This window comes from Phalangium opilio, unplaced genomic scaffold (assembly GCF_054372755.1).
Source record: "Phalangium opilio isolate 3A_F unplaced genomic scaffold, DU_Popi_V2 ptg000082l_1, whole genome shotgun sequence".
Classification (NCBI taxonomy): domain Eukaryota; kingdom Metazoa; phylum Arthropoda; class Arachnida; order Opiliones; family Phalangiidae; genus Phalangium; species Phalangium opilio.
Window position 1 is genome coordinate 11966620 of NW_028324189.1, and position 25315 is coordinate 11991934.

A 25315-nucleotide genomic window follows, 5' to 3' on the forward strand; every position below is an offset into this window, starting at 1 on the left:
ACGCCAATATAATTTGCATATTTGGCCATTTAATTATACGTTCTAAACGAGGAAAAAAAGAAATTGGTTCAAAATCGGGATTTTTTTCCAGCGACTCGTGTTAAATGACGGTTTTCAAAGTGTGACAGGCAACAACTGGTCACAGTCTCGTGAACACGCGGATCTGGATGAGAGGGAAAGTAATATTCCCTTTAATGAACGCCTTCCAGCCGCGACACTCGACAACCCCGCCTACCAAACACACTCTCGGGAGACACATTTCGGCCGACAAGGTCAAATTATGACGCTCTCAATGCCGAATTCCGAAACATACATACCCCTTCTTCTAAACTCAAATCATCGATGCAAAACTAGATCCCCTTCCTTCGTATCAACCCACCAATTTTAAAACGACAAAATATCAAAAATATCTGATAAACAAGATGTCCCCGTATCAATCAAACTCCAATTAAGGCAAACATCAGAGGCTAACTAAGTCTACTTTAGGCCTATTTCAACATCCCACCAACTAAACTCACCAATTTTACGATAACAAATTTGAAAATATAAAACACATATTTCTAATAAACCAGGCAAAACATTAAATACGTAATTTGTTTAAAAATAAAGAAAACAGAGCTCCACATTCTAACAACTAAACTTTACCAATTTATTAACTATCACAAATTTGAAAATATCAAAATACATGTACATTTCTGATAAACAAGATGCCCCTGTATCAGTCAGTAGTCTAACTTACGCCCCATGCAATTAGCACAAACATATCGAACCCCCTTTTTAAAAAAGATAAGAAATTTGACCTAAGCCTATTTTAAGCCTTATTCCACCCTTTAACAACTAAAACTATAAACTTACACTTTCAATCCCCCTCTCTCATATACACTATTTCACGATTAGCCCTGATGCCATGATCCCAGAAAGCTAGCAGACTACGTAACACGATGAAAACATGAGCTTTGGAGGGGTTCAAAGTTCAGGCAATCTCCGGCGAAGAAGACGCTCTCCAAGAGGATGTGATATGCCTTGAGTTCAGTTTTAGTAGAACTTTCAGTGAGCGGGAGCGTGAGTGAGAGAGAGAGAGAGGCGATAAAAAAGGTGGTAAATTTTGGACATCTGCGTTTTGATGGCTTACACGTGGATAGCCTATAAAACGCAGTCAAAACTACTTCTAGGGTCTGTGATAAGAGAGGAGAGAGACCCAACTCTTACAGAAGCCAGAACAAACAACCCATGGATGCAAGTATACTGGAATATACACTAGAACAGCGAGCCATTAGAACACGCCGGGATACGGTGACGCGCTCCTTCACTAATCTAAACGTCTCATTACAAATTAAAGTAACACCAAGAAGTGATATCTAGTTTATTAGGGAGGAAGTATAAATTCGCCACATTTATAATCTAGCTTTATCTCCAGTCCAAACAAACGTAGGTCCGGAGTTAATCCCCGCCGCCTCTAAATTACAATCAGCATCTCATTGGTTCTTGAAAACTCACGTCAGCGCGACAAGAATGACGAAACTTACAGTCATATTTTCCGACTGAGGAGAAGCGAAATAGCCCGGCCTCCTTTTACGTCCCCCCCTGTATTTTGAAAGGGGGACTGGGACTATGGCGCGCGAATACTTAGGCATCTCATACCTTCTCCCTAATAAACTAGATATCACTTCTTGATAACACTAAGTCGTTGTCTCGAAGGAAACTCGCATATTTGGCGTCATGCTTCATTATATCCTTGTCAATTTGAAATTACTCTATTATTCTCTGTATGCACTTGTCGTAAAATTGTTTCAAATAGAAATTTAAGGCTCTTATACTTCTAAGAAACCTTGACTCCTACGCGTGTCATTGTCATTTTTATACTAATTTGTAAAACAGATAGAACTTCATCAAAAAAGGTCGTTAGTATAGGGGTCAAAATTTTACAAATGAAACATCAGTTTCTCAAAAAACATTCAGCGATTTTGAGTCGAAAATGTATTGTCGGGAATAGATTGAGAAGCCAGTGCGAACGTGTCCTCTAGTTTCCTAAATTGCCCTCGCCCTCGGCATACGAGGAGAGTATAAAAGGCCGCTTCGCCCTGGCTTGAGGGAAGCATTAGCTGATAGCTAGCAGAGGGATAAGACCTAAGGTCCAGCCCCTGCTATACTCTCTAGCTTCTCCGCTCTTAGTAGAGGGATAAGGCCCAAGGCTCAGCCCCTACTAAGGGTACATCTCCCCGCGTCAAGTACGACTTACAGCCGGTACTTACATACCTACGTTTAAAGACTGAATAAAGCTATTTTTACTTATAAATATTTGCTTCGTACTTTCACTGACGTGACAAGTGGTGGAGGCGCGGGGCATATCCGCCCGTCCTTATATCGGCATCATTTTTGGCTTATGAGCTCTAGCTCCGTCACCGATTCGTCGGACACTGAAATTTATTGGTCTCCGGACAACACATCGCTTTTAAGCTCACCGTTACCCGCCGATTTCGAAGCTAACTTCGCGGACAATATTCATCTCCGGCCGACTGTTCCAGTTCCCCGCAGCTCACGGAGGTGCCGAAAATTGGTACCCGAATTCTACGGTTACACTAAACCGCCACGCGCTCGTCGTTCAACCTCAGCACCGGCGCAAAAGATACATTTGCCGTTGCAATCAACCCCTGCTGCAGAAACGATACTTTCCAGTATGGCGACTTCCGCCGATATCGCTCAAGCCGTAGCCGCTGCCGTTGCTGCCATCAATCTCGCTCGGGATGCCCCGAAATTCGATCCCGCTATTCACGATGTTCACGATTGGTTGACCATTTTTAAACAAGTACTCGCGGGCAAAAATGATGCTGAAAAAATAGCCATTTTGCCAACTGTTCTTCAGGGAAAAGCGATTTCCTGGTATTCTGCTAAAATACGCCTTCAGAGCGCCGCTTCCTCTCAAGGCGCTCTCACCTGGCTCGACTGGGAAGCCGCCTTAAAGGCTGAATTTGGCCAAAATTCACTAGCCACGTTCAACGAACTCCTGTCTCGCAAACAAATGCCCGGTGAATCTCCGGTCACGTATTATCGAAACGTCATCGATCTCTGTTCGAGGGTAAACCCCTCTATGTCCGAGACAGAGAAACTCCACCACCTTTTGCGAGGTATTTTACCTCATTTACGTGAGAAGATTGTTCTCATGCAACCCGCATCGACAGCTGACTTTCTCAGCAATATACAACTCCTATCATCGTCCATGGACAGCCTGTCTCATGGTGACCACAAAATAATCGACGTCCTTGCTACGGCCCTAGCTGGCAACGTCCCTGGTTCATCGGCCGCGACGACTGCATTTCCCTATAATTCCGCTGACCAGCAGGAGCTGGCCCAATTACGTAGGGAAGTACGTCAACTAACAAACGAGAATGAACAGCTACGTGACGAAATTCTCGAAATTAACCAAGAAAAACGTAGATTACGAGATGAAAATCGGCATCTTAATACAGATATAGAAAAGATGCAGAAAAGCCTCAATTGTTCACAGTGTGGACGTAATGACCACAGGGCTTCTTATTGCCAAGACCAACGCCAAACTACGCACCGCTCGTGGCGAGATCCATCCCCAGCACGCGATATTCGGGGTAGCGGACCTTCGTTCCAACAAAGAAAGGACTTTAATAGAACAAGTAGTCAAGTGTTTAATAGAGGTCGTAGCCCCTCGCCCTATAATAACAGAAATAACAGTCGACAATTTAATAGGGGCCGTAGCCCCTCGCCGTACAACGCGAGCCAGCGAGCAGCTTCCCCAAACCCCGGAAACAGAAATCGCTCGGACTCACCCTATCGCAGTGAACCGGGATATCAAACCCAAAACGCGAATAACGGTTCGGGAAACGACCGCCGGCGGAGGATGTAGGGAAGTACCCTTTGTCGACCCCAGAAGAATTCCCACTTTTTATTCAATCATCACATCAGTTAGTTCAACTTTCAGCATCATTAGACATTTCTCATCACCCGGTCAACATTATTTTCGATACGGGAAGCGTTAAAAACATAATAAGTCGAGAAAAAGCCGCGTCCCTGGGGCTGACCGTCAGCCCTGCAACCGATATCGTGTTTCGAGTCGCCAATGGTCAGAACATTAAACCTCTCGGGAAAACTCAAACATCTGTCCAGCTCGGGCAGTCCACACAAATGATTGACGTTTACGTGATTGAAGACTTCGCGTATGACCTACTACTCGGGCTAGAATTTTGCATAAACAATAAAATCGTAATAGACTTTGGAGAATCTACGGTTCAAATTCAGAACGAACTCCTCTCCTTTGCAACTACACCCACTATTGAAGGTCCAGTACAAATAAGGCTGGCACAGGATACTGTGATACCACCTGAATCAGAAATAGTATTGGAAGTTACGTGCAAGCACGACGACTTAACACTACTCGTAGAACAATCCCGCGACACCGCTGACCGATATAAACTTTTAGTTTGTAAAACCTTAACCGCTTTCAACAAGGGTAAAGGCGTTCTGCGAGTCGCAAATCTCGGTAAACAACCGATAATTCTACCTGAAAAAACACTTGTGGGTGAAGGCTACCCGGTTCTTGACATAAACTACCTTGACGAGACCTTTAGCCCGGATGAAACCCTGCCTGATAACTTGGATTTCGGAGACCACCTTAACGAGTCGCAATTATCATCCTTAAAAAGCATGCTTCAAAAATATCACACGGTTTTCTCCCGTCACAACGGAGATCTCGGACGTACGTCGTTGGTCCGGCACCGAATCAACACGGGGGACGCATCACCAGTCAGATCCCAACCTTATCGTAAATCTATCACGGAACGAGATACTATCAAAAAGGAAGTAGACAAAATGCTCCAAAATAACATCATCAGGGAGTCTTGTTCGCCCTGGGCCGCTCCAGTGATCATGGTAAAAAAGAAGGACGGAGGTATAAGATTCTGCGTAGACTGGAGAAAATTAAACTCAGTAACCAAGAAAGATGTCCATCCCTTGCCACGCATTGACGATACGCTGGATCGTCTTTCCGGATCAAACCTTTTCACAACGCTTGATTTGGCTCAAGGCTATTTTCAAGTCGAGTTACACGAGGATGACAAAGAAAAAACCGCTTTCGTCACCCCCGATGGCCAATATGAGTTTAACGTACTGGGAATGGGCCTATGCAACGCTCCCAGTACTTTCCAACGTCTCATGCACAAAGTACTTGGTGCTCTCATGTGGAAAGTAGCTCTCGCCTATTTAGACGACATCATTATCTTTTCCCGTACTTTTGAGGAACACTTACACCATTTGGAAAACGTCTTTAAATGCCTCCAAACGGCAGGATTAAAAATAAAACCAGAGAAATGCTCCTTCGCTAAAACCAGAATTCGCTACCTGGGACACGTGATCGACGGAGAGGGAGTGTATCCCGACCCACGATTAATCGAAGCTGTTGAGAAATTTCCCAGACCAAACAACGTCAAGGAAATACAACGCTTTTTGGGACTCGCTGGATATTACCGTCGATTTATCCATAACTTTTCATCCATCGCAAAACCTCTCTCAGACCTTACAACAAAAGACTCACTTTTTGAATGGACCCCCGAATCAGAAGAAGCGTTTCAAACGCTAAGAGAACGTCTAACTTCATCACCGATTCTCTCTCATCCCGTATTTGAAGAACCATTTGAATTACATAGCGATGCTTCCGCATACGGCATCGGTGCCATCTTGAAACAAAGACGAGATGGGCGTGAGCATGTAATTGGATACACTAGCCGCCTACTAAACAAAGCTGAGCAAAACTACAGCCCTACTGACAGAGAATGCCTTGCGATAATATACGGCACCCAGAAATTTCGACCATACCTTTATGGACGACCCTTCAAAGTCGTAACAGACCATCACGCCCTCTGCTATTTAAAATCAGTGAAGAACCCAAATGGGAGGCTGGCCCGTTGGGCCCTGCAATTACAAGAATTCGATGTTCTGATAACCCATAAGAATGGACGTAAACATATGGATGCTGACGCACTGTCACGAGCTCCCCTCGATCCAGCCCCCAAGGAAGAAATACCTATCCTGCTTGCCGCAGTAAACCAAGCCGAAACACTCAAGCGTTTCCGAAATTTCAATATCCGTAACCTTCAACAAAAGGACCCCGTTTTTTCAAAGATAATAAATTGCCTAGAAAGCCCCGATTCTTCGCCTTCTAAAGATGTTAAGAAAATGGCAAAATGCTACGAGATCCTAGGTAACATTCTTCATCGCCGCGTAAAAACCGAAGACGGGTTCAAACTTGTAATGGTTGCCCCTAAAGAAATCAGGAAAGAAATCCTACATGCACTACACGATGACGTCACCGCAGGCCACTTAGGCTTCCGCCGCACATGGGAAAAAATTAGACAACGCTTCTTTTGGCCTAAAATGCTAAATCAGATATCAAACTACGTTAGTTCCTGCATACCATGCAACTCTCAAAAAATATATCCATTTCGCCCAGCGGGATTCCTTCAATCAATCCCGCCAACAACCAAACCCTTTGAAAGATGCGGAATAGATAAGCTTGGCCCCTTTCCCGAGTCTACTAGTGGGAACAAGCACATATTCGTCTGCACGGACTATTGTACGAAGACGGTAGTAGCGGCCGCGGTCCCAAGGGGAACGGCGGAGGAGGCAGCATCATTTCTCATGAAAAACGTATTTTTAAAATTCGGAACCCCAAAAGAACTCATTACAGACAGAGGAAAAGAATTCTTAAACAACCTATTGAAAGAAATCACTCTCCTTTTTAGCGTGAAACATCAAACAACTACAGCGTACCATCCTCGAACTAATGGCCTCACAGAACGTTTTAACAAAACTCTCGCTGACATGATGTCTCAATATGTGTCGGAAAAACACAACGACTGGGACCAATTTTTACCCCACCTGGTCTTCGCCTATAACACCTCCATACACAGCGTTACGGGATACTCTCCCTTCTTTCTCTTACACGGCTACGAAGCCGATCTACACGTGGATGCCGCCCTCGAACTACCTGCGGCTAAGCTAAACACTCCATTCGGCTTCCATAACATCCTTTATGCCCAGCGGGCTCGAAATATCGCCGCCGAACGACAACAATTAGCCCAGTCAAAGGACAAGGAACGCTTTGACAAACACCGCCGAGAAGTCACTTTTACTGAAGGGGACCTGGTGTTTCTGCGCACCCCCCGACGGATTCCGGGTCGCTCTGAAAAACTGCTTCATCAATACAGCGGACCCTACCGTATCTTACGCCGTACCGCGCCCAATAACTTTGAGATAATGGATTCCACCGGCACGAAAACCGATCTCGTATCTGCCGAAAGACTGAAACCATACCATCCGCGAGAAGAATTGCCAACTTCAATGCCAAAACCGACAAAGAGGGTGCACTTTGACGACTCGCCAGTCACCCACTTCTATTGTACAGAGGGTTCTCCAGCTTCTTCAATTACGGTAAATGACGCTCCTGCAATTGAACCATCTTCAATACCATACAGTTGTCCCACGACCGGCACCAGCTCCATTTCTCCAACCATCACTTCTTCACCGACACTTCGCCGATCGACTCGCTTCCGCACATCTCCTGACCGATACGGTACAAGTAGTTACTATTAAGATGAGATACGCCAAACGCCAACGAAAACAACTAATTCGACGAATCATGAAAATCAACCCAGTATTACCATCATCTTCTACAATTCATCGGGACCTTAAATTTCTACGACCTATCAATCATCAAAACTGTGCCAACATTAACGATCACTGCCTCACGCCGGAAATTATTGACCAATACTTCCAGTTGCTCCGTTCACACTCACCTAGACCATCCTACTTCTTCCCGTCCAGTTTCTACTCCGTTCTCCATCAACATGGCATCAACAAAGCTTCACTATGCGTGTCACACGTGGAAGATTTATTCGGTGTCTCTATGCTCTTTATCCCGGTACGACGCTTCAACCATTGGAGTCTCATTCTTATCGACATCGACAGACAACAATTCCTTCATTTAGATTCCTTTCCCCCCAACCACAAACTTCTTAACGAACTTTCGTCGTTTCTCCGGGTCGAATCTTCCAAACGCGGGATTCTCGGCCTCAATTTTGAGGACTTCGATACCATTCCGCCGACTTTACCGCGACAGATGAACGGCGTCGACAGCGGTGTTTTTTGCATCGAATTTGCGCGACACGCGATCGCTGACCGCGACTTCTCCTTCTCCGCTAAAGACATGCTGACCATTCGCCAACGTATTCGCGACGAACTTACAGTGCTGAGTCTTCGCTCAACAACCATGTAAATAAATACCATAAACTGCAAAACTATAAACAATACTGAGTAAATATTTTAATCATTCTCATTTTAAATTAATACTATCGCGTAATTAAATACATTTAATCATTCCAAATTTTAAATTTTGTGTTCGCATGCTCATCTTGTATATTTGTATTTTCCATGTATATTTGTATTTTTACTGTTTTTATGTTGATCGCCGGGCCGGCGCTCTTTTATATGGGGAGCTGTCGGGAATAGATTGAGAAGCCAGTGCGAACGTGTCCTCTAGTTTCCTAAATTGCCCTCGCCCTCGGCATACGAGGAGAGTATAAAAGGCCGCTTCGCCCTGGCTTGAGGGAAGCATTAGCTGATAGCTAGCAGAGGGATAAGACCTAAGGTCCAGCCCCTGCTATACTCTCTAGCTTCTCCGCTCTTAGTAGAGGGATAAGGCCCAAGGCTCAGCCCCTACTAAGGGTACATCTCCCCGCGTCAAGTACGACTTACAGCCGGTACTTACATACCTACGTTTAAAGACTGAATAAAGCTATTTTTACTTATAAATATTTGCTTCGTACTTTCACTGAATACCTACGTTTAAAGACTGAATAAAGCTATTTTTACTTATAAATATTTGCTTCGTACTTTCACTGACGTGACAGTATTACTAACATCTACCTCCATTTCGCCGTCCGGGCCAGTACTGTTTTCGAGTTTATGATTTGGGTATTTTAGGGATGACCCCTTAATTAAATTAGATATCATTGCCTTAATCAGTTTAATTAATCCGTAAAATTAACGAAAAAATGGAGATAGAATTTACATTTTCGACTCAAAGAACATCCCCCTTAATTTATGGTAGACTTATCAAAAACACTCTGTATTGTCCATGAGTCGGCCATCTCAAACAAGTTAAGAAAAAAATAAGTAACTGACATATCCTGCTATAATTTTTTATTTAATTAGTCCTAATTAGAATAATTTGGTTGTTAAATCTAGTCTAGTGAAGTAACACCCTGATGTTAGCCAAAATAATCAAAAGGAACCAAGGAAAAGGTCCACAATCCCAGCAAACGCCTGCAGAATCCATATGTCCTTGCTAAAAAACCGCCGCCAAGGGGGAGTTGTTCCGCTAGGCGCCCTGACCCCAGCAGGGGTGTGACCACCGGGATCGTTTTTGACCCCCTGCATATACATCCACCAGAATTATTTGAACTGAAGGGATGCAAATCTTACACCCGTACGCCTTTTCTTGCCCTGGAGTGCATTGGGGTGCACCAGGGTGGGGTGGTGTACAGGGGTTGGAATGGATACGCCAAGGTTAACGAAGGGAAAAAGCGTAGCGAAGATGATGATTTAGGAGTCCGAGTCTAAGTCAGTCATCCCACGCCTTGATATCCCGACAAGATTTTTAAGTTTGCAAGCTTAACCGGGTAACTGAGCTCAGTTGGTGGCGCGTTTATACATGCCACGTGACGGGCAAAATTCCCTGTACTATTTTACATCGATAATTAACTTAAAAAAAGACGGTGGGTGGGAAGTGCATTTGAAAAGCTTATACATAGTTTTCAGACAAGGAGGATTGATACCATTTACACACCAGGAGGTCAGGGTACTTGGCGGACAATGCGCGATACCATGTAGCCTGGTCTCCTGTTGTAAATGGTATCAATCCTCCTTTGTATATCAAGTACTTGAGTTATTGGACAATGTTCTTTTACAGGCTTCATACAACTTTTAGAAAACCAATTTCCCTGAGATTTCCAGGTTTTCCCCATATACTTCCCTGAATTTTCCAGGTTTTTCCCGTATATGGAGTATCCTATGGAGCAAATGTTAACGAAGGAGGGGAGCAAATATGGCTATTGCAGAATCAAAGGACATCCCCGTATCTCTAATATAACCAGAGTTATGAGCCTCCAAAGTTTAGTGTAATGTTAATCCTATGGAGAAAATGTTTATGAACATTTTGCTTAATTACTCGGCCCCTGTTTGACGCAAATTTCCCTGATTTCCCCCTGAGGTTTTTGTCAATTGTTTATTTCCCTGATTTTTCCAGGTTTTCCAGGTTTGTATGAACCCTGAATAAAGGACACCCATAAATAAGTTATGATTTATGTGTTTCACGGATGACCCCTTAATTAAATTAGAAATCATTGTCTTTTAGTGTCCTAATTAATTAAATTGAAGGGGTCATCGTTCAAACACTAACCAAAACATGAAAACAAATGCCCTTAGGGCAAAAATGCCATGATAGAAATTATATTTTCGGCTCAAAATTGATTTGCCACTGAATTCGCTGTACTTCGGTATAATCCGAGCAATTGTTCAGCTGAAAAAACTGTCCAATACCACTCGTGTAAGAGGACAATAAAACCGGAGGGGGGGGAGGAATTTAAATAACTCTAGATTTAACTAGTCTAACGAGTCGAGTCTTTTGGGAAAGAAATTTCATTTCAAAATATCTGAGAAAAGAATCCTCCCACAGTTATTTCTAACCTGGGCGCAAGGAGGGGGGGGGGGTACCTGGTTTTCTAGTCTGCAGTTTAAATAGCTCGAGTTTATTTTACCTTAATTTTTGCCTTCCAGCAATATATCAACGTTAAATAAAAACGTGTTCCTATTTTTTCTGCCCTTAAAAAATGATCCGAAAACGTTGGGAGGGTGAAAAAGCGTTAATGAGAATTTGATCCCCGAACGCGTACTACGACCGACGAGGATACTACCGAGGACGAGTAGGTACTGCTGCGCATCTCCTTCCCAAACGAAAAATGAACCCTCATATTTTTACGAGCCGATTTTGCAGGTTTGTTGCCACCAAATGGCTCGCTAAATCTACTTTTAAGAAAATTTCCAAGTAAATGTAACTACAGAGGACATTGCGTATTTTTTTATTTTTACTTTTTAAAGAACAATGACCGTCTTTTGCAGGATGTAACATCAGTTTTTCTATTTTTTAAATAATACTTCGCAAATCAACATCGTAATTTTTAGGAATTTGTTGACATTGGAAGCGAATTTCACGAAATATGTTCCAATCACGTGACAATGGAAGCGAATTTCACGGAATATGTTTCAATCACGTGAAAATGGAAGCGAATTTCACGGAATATGTTTCAAACACGTGACACTGGAACCAAATTTCACGGAATATGTTACAATCAGGTGAGATTGGAACCAAATTTCACGGAATATGTTTCAAACACGTGACACTGGAACCAAATTTCACGGAATATGTTACAATCAGGTGAGATTGGAACCAAATTTCACGGAATATGTTACAATCAGGTGAGATTGGAACCAAATTTCACGGAATATGTTACAATCAGGTGAGATTGGAACCAAATTTCACGGAATATGTTACAATCACGTGACATTGGAACCAAATTTCACGGAATATGTTACAATCACGTGACATTGGAACCAAATTTCACGGAATATGTTACAATCACGTGACATTGGAACCAAATTTCACGGAATATGTTACAATCACGTGACATTGGAACCAAATTTCACGGAATATGTTACAATCACGTGACATTGGAACCAAATTTCACGGAAAATGTTCCAAAGTCACGAAACGAAATCTGATAAAATCTACGGATAATAATTTTAAAATCTACCTGTCAACCAAACTCTATTTCAGTGCGCAAAACCTCTCTCTCTTCGACAAGTTGACAATTACAATAGGGTCATTCCACACCGATTCGAACGACCATGTTACCATGGGTCGGCCGATCTTAATGAAATTTTAACCACGTTAACTATCAACTATTTGATGGTGAAAGCCCAAATTTTAGCCCAAAATATTAATTAGAACCAAAAGTAGAGGCTTTTGAACAAAAGTCACGTTTTTAGGTGTGCGCCATGACCATATTCGTACCCCTAAGCATAATGTTGAATAACTTTTTTGCATTTTGATCAAACTTTATAATATTTTCAGATATAGGGTAATATAACCAGTAGATTTCAATAGTGCTAACGATATGTCTCTAACTTGAACGGTTCTCTCGCAAATAGGGGTCCATTTCAAAATTTCGAAGAGCGGGGGGTCAACTTTGAAGCAAAACTCAACAAAGGCGTTAACTTCGATTTTTCAGTTTTTATAAGGTAGCGATAGCCCTATTTCTAGGCTTTAAAGTGATACCAGAATTGTTCGTGATATTTTGGTTCTGAGGCACAAAAAACGTAAAAAACCAAATTTCAAGTAAAACGCATTTTTAGACAAAAATATTTTTTTTAATTGCGCGAGGAAAACCAATATTTAGCCATAAATAATACTTGTGCATTGTCTAGGCATATTTTGAGAATTGTCAATTTCCCTAAATATGCCTAGAAAGTTCCGATTTAACTTTATCGCTCTTCAAAAACCTGCTAAAGGAAGTCATTTTCTTCTTTTATGGCTGAGGCCACATACACGTCTTTATCGTATTTTGCTGTTACGAACTCTACAACAGAAATATCATCAAATGCAATTGTATTCACGTTGGCATCAACAGAAATATCATCAAATGTAATTGTATTCACGTTAGTACCAACATCCTCATCTATTGCGACCATAACATTTGTGCTGAACGAATCACTTGAAATTCTGTACATTTGTAATTCCCTGTGTGAGTTGGGAATGAGTGGTGGCTTCTAGGGCAAATGACAATACAAGCTTCTACCATTAACTGTTTCAGTAAGTCTATAATATCATACATTAAGGTAATTTTACCACACTTCACACATCTACACTGCTTTAGCGATGTAGATGCTTCGCAATACAAAAAATGCAAACAATATGCTAGATTTAGGTTTCCACTATTCGGATTTTGACTAGCCGCAGAATGGAATTCCTTTGATTATTCGCATGGTAAAAGCCCCTGTGACGGTATTGTTATGTCGTGCTTCCTTGCAAAACATTCTATGAATGGCCAGCAAGAAGAATTCTTGTACTAATTTTTTTTTACATTTTGAAAGAGGATGTTAAACTTCAACTATCTCTTGATGAAAATCTATCCAAGGCTAATACTGTCATTGGCCCTCGAAGCCACCATAAATTCATTTCCACATCACACAGTGAATTACAAATGTACAGACTTGCACGAGATTCGTTCAGCACAAATGTTATGGTCGCAATAGATGAGGATGTTGATACCAACTAGAATACAATTACATTTGATGATATTTCTGTTGATGCCAAGGTGAATACAATTACATTTGATGATATTTCTGTTGATGCCAACGTGAACACAATTACATTTGATGATATTTCTGTTGATGCCAACGTGAATACAATTACATTTGATGATATTTCTGTTGTAGAGTTCGTAACAGCAAAATACGATAAAGACGTGTATGTGGCCTCAGCCATAAAAGAAGAAAATGACTTCCTTTAGCAGGTTTTTGAAGAGCGATAAAGTTAAATCGGAACTTTCTAGGCATATTTAGGGAAATTGACAATTCTCAAAATATGCCTAGACAATGCACAAGTATTATTTATGGCTAAATATTGGTTTTCCTCGCGCAATTAAAAAAAAATTTTTTGTCTAAAAATGCGTTTTACTTGAAATTTGGTTTTTTACGTTTTTTGTGCCTTAGAACCAAAATATCACGAACAATTCTGGTATCACTTTAAAGCCTAGAAATAGGGCTATCGAAACCTTATAAAAACTGAAAAATCGAAGTTAACGCCTTTGTTGAGCTTTGCTTCAAAGTTGACCCCCCGCTCTTCGAAATTTTGAAATGGACCCCTATTTGCGAGAGAACCGTTCAAGTTAGAGACATATCGTTAGCACTATTGAAATCTACTGGTTATATTACCCTATATCTGAAAATATTATAAAGTTTGATCAAAATGCAAAAACGTTATTCAACATTATGCTTAGGGGTACGAATATGGTCATGGCGCACACCTAAAAACGTGACTTTTGTTCAAAAGCCTCTACTTTTGGTTCTAATTAATATTTTGGGCTAAAATTTGGGCTTTCACCATCAAATAGTTGATAGTTAACGTGGTTAAAATTTTATTAAGATCGGCCGACCCATGGTAACATGGTCATTCGAATCGGTGTGGAATGACCCAATATTCAAACGCATCGGTTAAATATTCCGACACTCACTACCTTTAAGTTTCGACCAAAATTCCTATAGCCTATATAAACTAATGCCAAACGTTCCTCAACCCAAATAACCTGAATTATTCTCCATTAGCCGATGAGATACAGCCTGAACAGAGCATGCACAACATAACACTCTCCGTCCGACCTTCGCGCCAATCCCTATATGGTTTTAACTAACTCATCGCACTTCCCCCCCCCCATCCAGCGTTAAAACCCCCGTCATCCATTCGCTAATGCGTTTAATAATTAGAGACAGAAAAGCGAGACCGGGCGACGACAGAACCCCGAGTAGAGAGGCGCGAGGGTGAAAATGCGGCATAAGATAAGTTCCCAGCGTAATGATGGCTTACAAGTAATACCCCAACCAACTGGGAATTAGTGCCCGGATTGACTGACACTTAACTTGTCGTTGTTAACTTAATATTATTCCCCCCTTATAACAGGCCAAAAGAGGAAAGGGGGGGGGGCGAATATAGTGGCCAAGACGTTAATAGTTTTAGGTAGGGGGGGGGAATGGTATTTATAGTTAAGGTGGAATTCATTTTTAACACTATATAATAATAATAAGAAAAAGGGAATATTTTATTATGTTATGGTAAGGGGAACTGTTCATGCGAGAAAATATTATATTATAGGCGATAACCTTTAAATCGTAACGTAAATGGGGACCCCTGCACCAACCCCAACCAATTTGGGTGGTTTGAAAAAAATGTTTTATCCATATTTTAGCAACAAATGAACGACGTGTGTGACCGGAATTCGTGATTGGAATTTGTATTTATAACTAGAGGTATTAAATGGTTATGGTTAAGGGTATAGAAATATTTTTTGAAAGATGTTAATGTGGATATATTATTATGTTTTAAAGGTATTTTAGACAATAAATACGCGTTTATCATTCATTTAGGCCCTATGGCCAATTGAGGCAATTGTTAGTACGAATAGGAAGCCTTTAGTTTCACCCCTAAGGCGTTCAGGCCAATTATCTCCGTTACTTAGGTGCTAGGACAAATGATAACTATTTTCACGGTTTGCTACAGCCAATGGAAACCACTTATCTTCATCTCTAGCCAATAATAACCATTTATATCTTTTCTCTAAGATGCTACAGCCAAGGGAACCGTTTATCTCCTTTCTCTAAGATGCTACAGCCAACGGGAACCGTTTATCTCCTTTCTCTAAGATGCTACAGCCAACGGGAACCGTTTATCTCCTTTCTCTAAGATGCTACAGCCAACGGGAACCGTTTATCTCCTTTCTCTAAGATGCTACAGCCAACGGGAACCGTTTATCTCCTTTCTCTAAGATGCTACAGCCAACGGGAACCGTTTATCTCCTTTCTCTAAGATGCTACAGCCAACGGGAACCGTTTATCTCCTTTCTCTAAGATGCTACAGCCAACGGGAACCGTTTATCTCCTTTCTCTAAGATGCTACAGCCAACGGGAACCGTTTATCTCCTTTCTCTAAGATGCTACAGCCAACGGGAACCGTTTATCTCCTTTCTCTAAGATGCTACAGCCAACGGGAACCGTTTATCTCCTTTCTCTAAGATGCTACAGCCAACGGGAACCGTTTATCTCCTTTCTCTAAGATGCTACAGCCAACGGGAACCGTTTATCTCCTTTCTCTAAGATGCTACAGCCAACGGGAACCGTTTATCTCCTTTCTCTAAGATGCTACAGCCAACGGGAACCGTTTATCTCCTTTCTCTAAGATGCTACAGCCAACGGGAACCGTTTATCCCCTTTCTCTAAGATGCTACAGCCAACGGGAACCGTTTATCCCCTTTCTCTAAGATGCTACAGCCAACGGGAACCGTTTATCCCCTTTCTCTAAGATGCTACAGCCAACGGGAACCGTTTATCTCCTTTCTCTAAGATGCTACAGCCAACGGGAACCGTTTATCTCCATTAACACGAAGATGGCAGAGAGATGACAAAAAATAAAAGAAATTCCCACAGTCCTAAATAAAGATGGTTTCAATTTAGAATTAGAAATGAAATGTTTTTGATTCGGACTAGGGCGCAAGAGAGCTAGCTCTACATGGAGCAGCAAGTCAGGCAAGGAGACACAGAGCCGCGTAGCATTTCAACACTTTTAAACTTTGACAGTTTAATTATTTACCTTTTAGCGCGCGTAAACGTCGACTTTAAAAATAAAAAAATAGGGGAGAGAATAAAAAAAATAAAAAAAAAACATCCCCTAGAGCCTAGACAGTAGAGTGTAAAGTTACGAGGAGCCATCAATAAAATACCCACGTATACGGTGTGGCGCGATCTTAGCAGAAAGAACTAATCAGCGCGAACAGAACCTCAATAAACCGAAGTTTACCTCGCTTTGTTTTTTACTTCTTTTAAATAATCATTCAAACTAGACTATAATCTTATATTTACGTCGGTGTAAGTCGCTTAATTAGACACGACTACGTAACAGATTCGCGGGTTTAGTTTGAAAATTTTCCATTTTGTCGGATGCAGTGTCGAGATGGCACCACCTTATTAACGCCCTTTCTTTAGCCGTAGCTCACCGGATCATGTATTACTGATGCATGATCGAGTTAGCTATTCTTAATCAGACGATATATGAAAAGTTTTAGATAAGGATGAACGACCCCCATTGGCTGTAGCATCTTAGAGAAAGGAGATAAATAATTCCTATTGGCTGTAGCATGTTAGAGAAAGGAGATAAAGGATTCCCGTTGGCTGTAACATGTTAGAGAAAGGAGATAAATGATTCCCTTTGGCTGTAGCATGTTAGAGAAAGGAGATAAATGATTCCCGTTGGCTGTAGCATGTTAGAGAAAGGAGATAAATGATTCCCGTTGGCTGTAGCATGTTAGAGAAAGGAGAGAAGTAGGGGTAGCAGGGGTTCGAACCATGGGGACTAAATACAAATTTACTGAGTAGAGATTATGGTAAAAAATGTTGAGAAATTGTGTCGAGAGTTTAAGCATCCCCTAAACGCGTACGTGTAGCTACCTTCCACAGTGCATTAGACCATTGCATTGTCAAAGGTGGCTACACGTACGCGTATAGGGGATGCTTAAACTCTCTTTTAGAAAACTTGGGAACTTCAAGTTTAACACACTTCTACGGTTACGCCGCTTATAAGCGAAGCTACACAGGGTGAGAGACTGACGCGGACCGATTTTATCGGCTATATCTAATAAAATCCGTAACATTTAACAGGCAAGAAATGGCCGAGGGGAAAGTTTTGGTTGTAGTCGCTCGCGAGGAGGCGCTACACGAATTCTTTGACAAGAACTAACGAGGCTCTAAAAATATATTATCTTCTTCTTTCTTTCTTTCTTTCTTTCTTGAAGAAGGAAAGAAGAAAAAAAGTTCTGCATCTTTTCGCGAGTCGAATTAAAAAACCAGCTTTACGCCAGTCAAGCCGTATTAATCGTTAGGCGTTCAAAATGACGCCAACAATAATCAAGACTAACAGGTTAAGTCGACGGGACAACGAAGCCAGGCGAGGTAGGTTATATAGCCTTAGCTCCTTTTCTACCCAAAATTGGGGGAAAATCTTTTCTCCGAAAAACTCCGCCGCACGAACAAACTCAAACGGGATCTTGAAGGGATAGTGAACCAGGGTTGGTATGACGCGAATTCCGCCATTTGTAAAACAAGCGCTAAATTATTTAGTCTGGAGTTACCGTTAAGTTGTTAAAGACAGCGTACGTCTGAAAGACGCGTGATGTTGCCGCAAACATCGAACACGACCATTACTAAACAAAACATATCTTAGATTGAAGGCAAACAATTCTAAAATTAACTAATCCAAAGAGTCCTCCTTGTCAAAATAGAATCAGTGCAGAACATTGATTGATGGGTATATGGACAGCAAAGACGAAAATTAAGTTATGACTTCAAACAACACTGACCATCCAAATTTGGTGGTGGACTAGTAACTCTGAAGCCCAATTTAACGTCTTTGCGTCGTCATACCATCCGAACGTCCCATCTTAACCCTAACATCAAGCTGTCCCCATATTTAAAAAGGGTTGCAGTAAAAGGTTTTTCTCTTCCACATACATATCTTGGTATCAGATACCCGAGGTTACCACCAACAACGTTTGGTAAAATTCTTCAATCAAAGCTGTACCGGACGCGATGTACTGATAAGGAATCCGAATATCAGACATTAACAAAGCCAGGCACCAATAGGATAGGTTATGGCGGCGCCCATGGACATACCTCAAGTCACATGACTAACGTTCTACGATAGTTTATCTTCACTTTAAAAGAGGGAGGAGAGGAAGAGACGGGCAAAGTTTAAGAAGTAGGGAGGCGAGCGAAAGAAAACTTGGAATCGAGAGAAAAAACTTTCCGCAGCTCTCTTGCTCGGTCTTTCTTCCTTCCCATCTTGGTTGGTTGGGGCTTCGGGATTGAATATATAAAAATGTTCACTCGTGTCCCCCTGAATTTCAAGCCCAGCCAACTCCCGCTGCTTGGTGCCAGCGTGGCTAGGGAGCTTTTTTCAAAAACCTACCCTACCCTACCCTGCACACCACACCACCACTCTCTTTCCCTACACTAAACAAGCCAAGTTTTCATTTCCACCTCGCAACACTGTTCCGTGGTACTTACTGTCCTCCCTCGGACCTGCAAGATGAGTTGAAAAGATAGATTGGGCCCAAAAAATTGCTTGGGATTGGGCTTTTTTATCTCGAGTTTAAAACAAGATGTGGAAGGGCAAATGAGGATGTGTCGAACGCGTATTTCCAAGTGATCGAAATGTATACTTCAAGTTTTATGGGTATAAGGCGATGGAACTGGTCCCGAAGGTGGTCGGTCCCATGTGCGAAAGAACAACTAAATATGATTGGTCATCAAAGTACATACGAGCAGTTTAGATCTAAAATTGGTCCCTAAACTGAGTGAGGAGTCCGCAAAGAGTTGAACTATTTGCTCCCAAATGCCATAAAATTCTTGGGATAAGTCATCAGTTTAAATACCATAAATCCCATAAAAACGTCCCAATAATTCAAAGTCATCTCAATTCGAACGTTCCAAGTCCCCCGTTACAAACACTGATACCCCCACCTTCACGCATTTTGCTCATTCCCCTGAAACCAACCCCGACAACAAAACTTAGCACGCAAAATCCATCCCAACAGTTTTGAATTCATGCCCCTAGAGACAACTATGCACAGTCGATCTCCGCAAGTAACTAATGGGGTAAAATAGGATCTTTACAATGTCAGTTGACAGTGCGATAAAGGCTTGAAGTTCATGATTTATAACTTATATAGCGAAAAAGAATGTCAACCCCGACCCCCGAACAAAAATGGGAACCGAATTAATTTGACACGCATTGTAAAAGTGGGGTCCCAATAAAACGTTGGGATGTTCTTAAGTAAAAAAAAAAAGTAAAATAATTGGGGTCTTATCCAGTATTACGGTCCTTAGAAAACCCAGTATAAGATTTACGAGTTTGACAAAAAGTACAAAGTACACCAAAATTGAACCCCCAAAATGGCCGCGATGATATCTTTACAGGTATAGTAATGGCTTAGTAAAAGCCGTGTTAAAACTGAACACAAAACACGCTTCTTTCAAGAATGAATTTATATCCAATCTTCCAATGAATATACAGTAGATATAGTAATAGCACTCTGTAGTAAGCTCTACGAGGAAATACCGTGGGCTGCCATTAGCCTATAGATCTTATTTACTTCAACTATCTCTATTGTTAGTAAGCTAGATTAAAAAGAAACTACAATTCAAAGTCAATATTCATGGAAGATTTCAATAAATTCAATCCAAACACTACTAGAGATAACAAAGTTTAGGTAAATGTTAAGAAAGATTATTTTGGACTTACCATGGACACTGGTCCCAGGGTTCCATTTGGATGAGGGTAGGTATGTGAGACGACATATCCGATACCGTGTGGTAGAGGTTCGAAAGATTTCCCTGTTTTAAAAAAATATAGATATATATTTTAAGTATTTTTAGGGAAAAAGAGGGGAAAAATTATCTGGTAGATTATTTGGAGGATTTTTTGACAGCTAAATTGGTACTGTCAGTATCACGGGCCCAACCTGTTATTACCAGGGATCCCTGGAAAGTCTTATCTTAATGGAATGTTTGTACAAATATTTTGAATTCGAAAAAAAAAATAAATAAATAAATAAATAAACCACTTGAATCGTTTTAAATAATTATGTTGAACATTTAAGTCAAGGTTTTTCTTAGACATTTTAGAATAATTGGATAATATAGAGGTATATCTAAACAAACGTTAATCCAATTTTAATGGATAATCCCTAATCCATAGAATTTGTTTACATCATACCGGATTTAAAAATATAAATTTTCAAAAATCGCAGAATAAAATAAGGGCAAAAGTAAAAAATCGAAATATCAATTTTATGAATCGATAAAAACATTCAATTTTTAAATTCAGCGCATTGCAAGCATCGTATGATGCAAAGTTACTCTAGCATGTTTTACGTTTCTACTTTACAGTATATTCAAAGTGAGACGCTATAAGTATGCAGATTTTTGTCCCTGGGGGCACAAACCCCTAGAAAAACCCCTTAAAACAAGCTTATTATAAAAATATTTCCAAATATAATCCTTGGAAACAACGTAAAAAAAGAAATATAATAATAATAATAATACAAAGAGTACTTACAAACTACAGTAAATTCTTAAAATATTTTTGTAATAAAATTGTCGTAACGAAAACAATTATAATAATTTTTTTAATGTCATAAGAAAAAAAAAATAAAGATGCAAAAGGCAGAAAATTCAATTAAGATATTTAACCCCATGTATATTAAAATAAATAAAAAAATAACCGAGCATCTTGAACGTTATTTTTTTCCTCGCGTAAGTCGCGTTACATCGCAGCAAAGTGAGTGATTTCATTTCATAATCTAGTTGGAATTTGTTTTGCAAATTGCTAGAACGCGCGCGCGAGTCATGATCAAAGGCGTGCCGACGTCTCTCTTTAATTGGGGGATTTTAATATAACACTCGGGTGTATTTTAATGCCGAGCGTTTTATTAGAAACATTCTTAATGTGACGAAAGGGGTACGGTTTCTCGCTCGAGATGTAAATTAAAATGGTCTAAAAAAAAATCAGGGTTTTGGAGAAAGAATAAAAAATAATCATGAATTTGGAGAAAAATGCGGAGGATAGTAGCAAATTTTCTTCTACATAGGGGATCTCGTTAAAAATAAACTAAAGCGGGGAGGGAAAGAAGGGGAGGGAAACCGTATTTATGAAGAGCTACCTAATTCCGTGAAATGTTTAATTTTAATCTAGTTGCGTTTTTTCTTAACTCTTTTTTATGGGTATCCAACAATTTACAGAATTGAAAGTAACATATTCAATATTTCGTTTTGGAAGTTTTAGGGTTTAAATTATTTGGTCTTATCTTGTTTAAGGTTTAAATTATTTGGTCTTATCTCGTTTAAGGTTTAAATTATTTGGTCTTATCTCGTTTAAGGTTTAAATTATTTGGTCTTATCTCGTTTAAGGTTTAAATTATTTGGTCTTATCTCGTTTAAGGTTGAAATTATTTGGTCTTATCTCGTTTAGGTTTTCAATAATTTGGTCTTATCTCGTTTAGGATTTAAATTATTTGGTCTTATCTCGTTTAGGATTTAACTTATTTGGTCTTATCTCGTTTAGGATTTAAATAATTTGGTCTTATCTCGTTCAGGATTTTAATTATTTGGCCTTATCTTGTTTAGGTTTTAACTTATGTGGTCTTATCTTGTTTAGAGTTTAAATTATTTAGTCCTATTTTGTATTATTATTATTTTAAATTAAATTATATAAGATCTTATAATTAAAAAAAAATAAAAAAATACCAAATCTCTAAAATAATTGTAATTAAAAATTCCCAACCCATTATTCTTCAAATCAAATTAATTAATTAAAATTATTTCGACAGGGAACTCACTCACTAACGAGGAGCCTTCACATTTTTTTTTTCATGGGCAAACGAAAAGAAAAATTAATTCAGTATATACAAAATTAAAACACTAAAATGATAATAAAAAATGCCATTCAACGCTGCTAAAGTATCAAATAATAAAAAAAAAATAGTCATACAAAAAGCGCACCCCACCGGACTACCAAAAATATCGGAATAAAGGGGTGCTATTGTATGGTTCAAACTAAATATGCAAAAGGGATGGGGTGGGGTGGACGAACAGTGTGTTCTGTTTGAACTACCATCCATGGGTTGCGGTGTCAAGGTCCACTGAGCGGGAAAATGGCCGAATTTACGCTTGGATAGTGTCAGAGCCTAGTCAATTAGCCCTAAATAATGACAACAGACCTGTTCCAAGGAAGCGTTTCTATCGCCTACCGAAATATATAAAAAGTAGTCTTGAAAAGCGAAATTAGATTCGAAATTCAGCGTTATATTCTCGTGTAAAAAGGACTATTAAATCCCTAGAGTCTAGGTAATTGGCCATAAAAAAAGAGAGAGAACTAGATGTTTTTCGCTTTTTATCGGATGATTCAATCCTCATTAATGGTTAAATAATATTACGCATCTCGTGTTACATAATCATTTATTACATTAGCAGCCTCAGCGCGTTTGTTTATTATTACTAATTGGTCTGAAGAAACATTACGTTATTTAATAAGTTGTTTTCAACGAAATTAATTTCAAATTGTTGTTGATCTATGGGATTTTTAGAAAGGGATTATGCACGTGGAAAGACAGGGCATTAATTTGTATGCGCGTGGAAAGACAGGGCATTAATTTGTATGCGCGTGGAAAGACAGGGCATTAATTTGTATGCGCGTGGAAAGACAGGGCATTAATTTGTATGCGCGTGGAAAGACAGGGCATTAATTTGTATGCGCGTGGAAAGACAGGGCATTAATTTGTATGCGCGTGGAAAGACAGGGCATTAATTTGTATGCGCGTGGAAAGACAGGGCATTAATTTGTATGCGCGTGGAAAGACAGGGCATTAATTTGTATGCGCGTGGAAAGACAGGGCATTAATTTGTATGCGCGTGGAAAGACAGGGCATTAATTTGTATGCGCGTGGAAAGACAGGGCATTAATTTTGTGCACGTAAAAATATGTAGCATGGATTTTATGCACGTGGAAAGACAGGGCATTAATTTTGTGCACGTAAAAATGTGTAGCATGAATTTTATGCACGTGGAAAGTCAGGGCATGAATTTTGTGCACGTAGAAAGATAAAAGCATGAATTTTGTGCACGTGGAAAGATAAAAGCATGAATTTTGTGCACGTGGAAAGATAAAAGCATGAATTTTGTGCACGTGGAAAGATAAAAGCATGAATTTTGTGCACGTGGAAAGATAAAAGCATGAATTTTGTGCACGTGGAAAGATAAAAGCATGAATTTTGTGCACGTGGAAAGATAAAAGCATGAATTTTGTGCACGTGGAAAGATAAAAGCATGAATTTTGTGCACGTGGAAAGATAAAAGCATGAATTTTGTGCACGTGGAAAGATAAAAGCATGAATTTTGTGCACGTGGAAAGATAAAAGCATGAATTTTGTGCACGTGGAAAGATAAAAGCATGAATTTTGTGCACGTGGAAAGATAAAAGCATGAATTTTGTGCACGTGGAAAGATAAAAGCATGAATTTTGTGCACGTGGAAAGATAAAAGCATGAATTTTGTGCACGTGGAAAGATAAAAGCATGAATTTTGTGCACGTGGAAAGATAAAAGCATGAATTTTGTGCACGTGGAAAGATAAAAGCATGAATTTTGTGCACGTGGAAAGATAAAAGCATGAATTTTGTGCACGTGGAAATGTAGGGGATGCATTTTATGCAGGTGGAAGTGTAGGGAATGTAATTTATACAGGTGGATATGCATGGCATGAATTTTATGCACCAGAGCACTGCTCATGAATAGTCTGGGCGAATGAATTCGAACATTCTGCACGACACGACCTCAGAGAAAAATCAATTTGGTAAAAAAATAATTTAACATAGTCTAGGGCAAACATTGGGATTATTAATAATAGTCCAAAATTTTTTCACCCTCACCCAACCAACCAACCACCGTAATGTTTTATTACACATTATTCGGAAGCTGCATAGATAGAGAGAAGAAGAATTCAAGTTAATATTTCTACAGAGCACATTCTGCGTCTCTCCCCCCCCCATCACCCCTAGCTATACTGTAGTCTGTAGAATACCCAATCTTTTGTTCAAATTTGATTTAGAGAATTTTTTTTTCATACACTTCAAAATCGTATATTTTCTTTCCCTTTTGACTTGATTAAAAAAAATGATTTCCTATTCTCTTGAATTCCCCTAGCTTAGCTACTTCTCCCCAGTCAGGTATTTTTTTTAATAACATTTTTATCATTCATTCATTCATTGGGCCAAGTTTATTGTATATTCACTACCTTGCAAATTAATTAAAAATAAATTATTGATGAAGGGATTTTCTATCTCTCTCTTCATTTGGGTTTAATTTTATTCCCTCGTGATCTAAGTCCTGACACGATTTTTTTTTATTATTAGGATTTTTTTTTTAAAAAAAGAGGTAAGAATTGATTGGAATATTGTTTAATTTTATTTTATAATGGGTTGGAATTTAATTGATTAAAAGTTTTTGTAGTTTAATCTTAATTTGAAATGTATGGTTGGTAAAATTGAACACCTAAAGATAAACATTCCTTAATTTGAAACAGATAAAAATGCATGCCTTGATTGGACATAGAGATAAAAATGCATGCCTTGATTGGACATAGAGATAAAAATGCATGCCTTGATTGGACATAGAGATAAAAATGCATGCCTTGATTGGACATAGAGATAAAAATGCATGCCTTGATTGGACATAGACATAAAAATTCATGCCTTGATTGGACATAGACATAAAAATTCATGCCTTGATTGGACATAGACATAAAAATTCATGCCTTGATTGGACATAGACATAAAAATTCATGCCTTGATTGGACA

General features: G+C 39.8%; 1 protein-coding gene across 3 annotated transcripts in view; it reads right to left on the bottom strand.

Annotated features, from left to right (window-relative positions):
* The window catches only part of pan (transcription factor pangolin), a 135125-nt gene that overhangs the window by 102154 nt on the left and 7656 nt on the right, over nucleotides 1-25315 (bottom strand). For all 3 annotated transcript variants that reach the window (XM_089848753.1, XM_089848752.1, XM_089848751.1), the window contains exon 3: nucleotides 20207-20298. In XM_089848753.1, the coding sequence (XP_089704879.1) occupies nucleotides 20207-20298 (92 nt within the window). The remainder of the gene's footprint in view (nucleotides 1-20206; nucleotides 20299-25315) is intronic.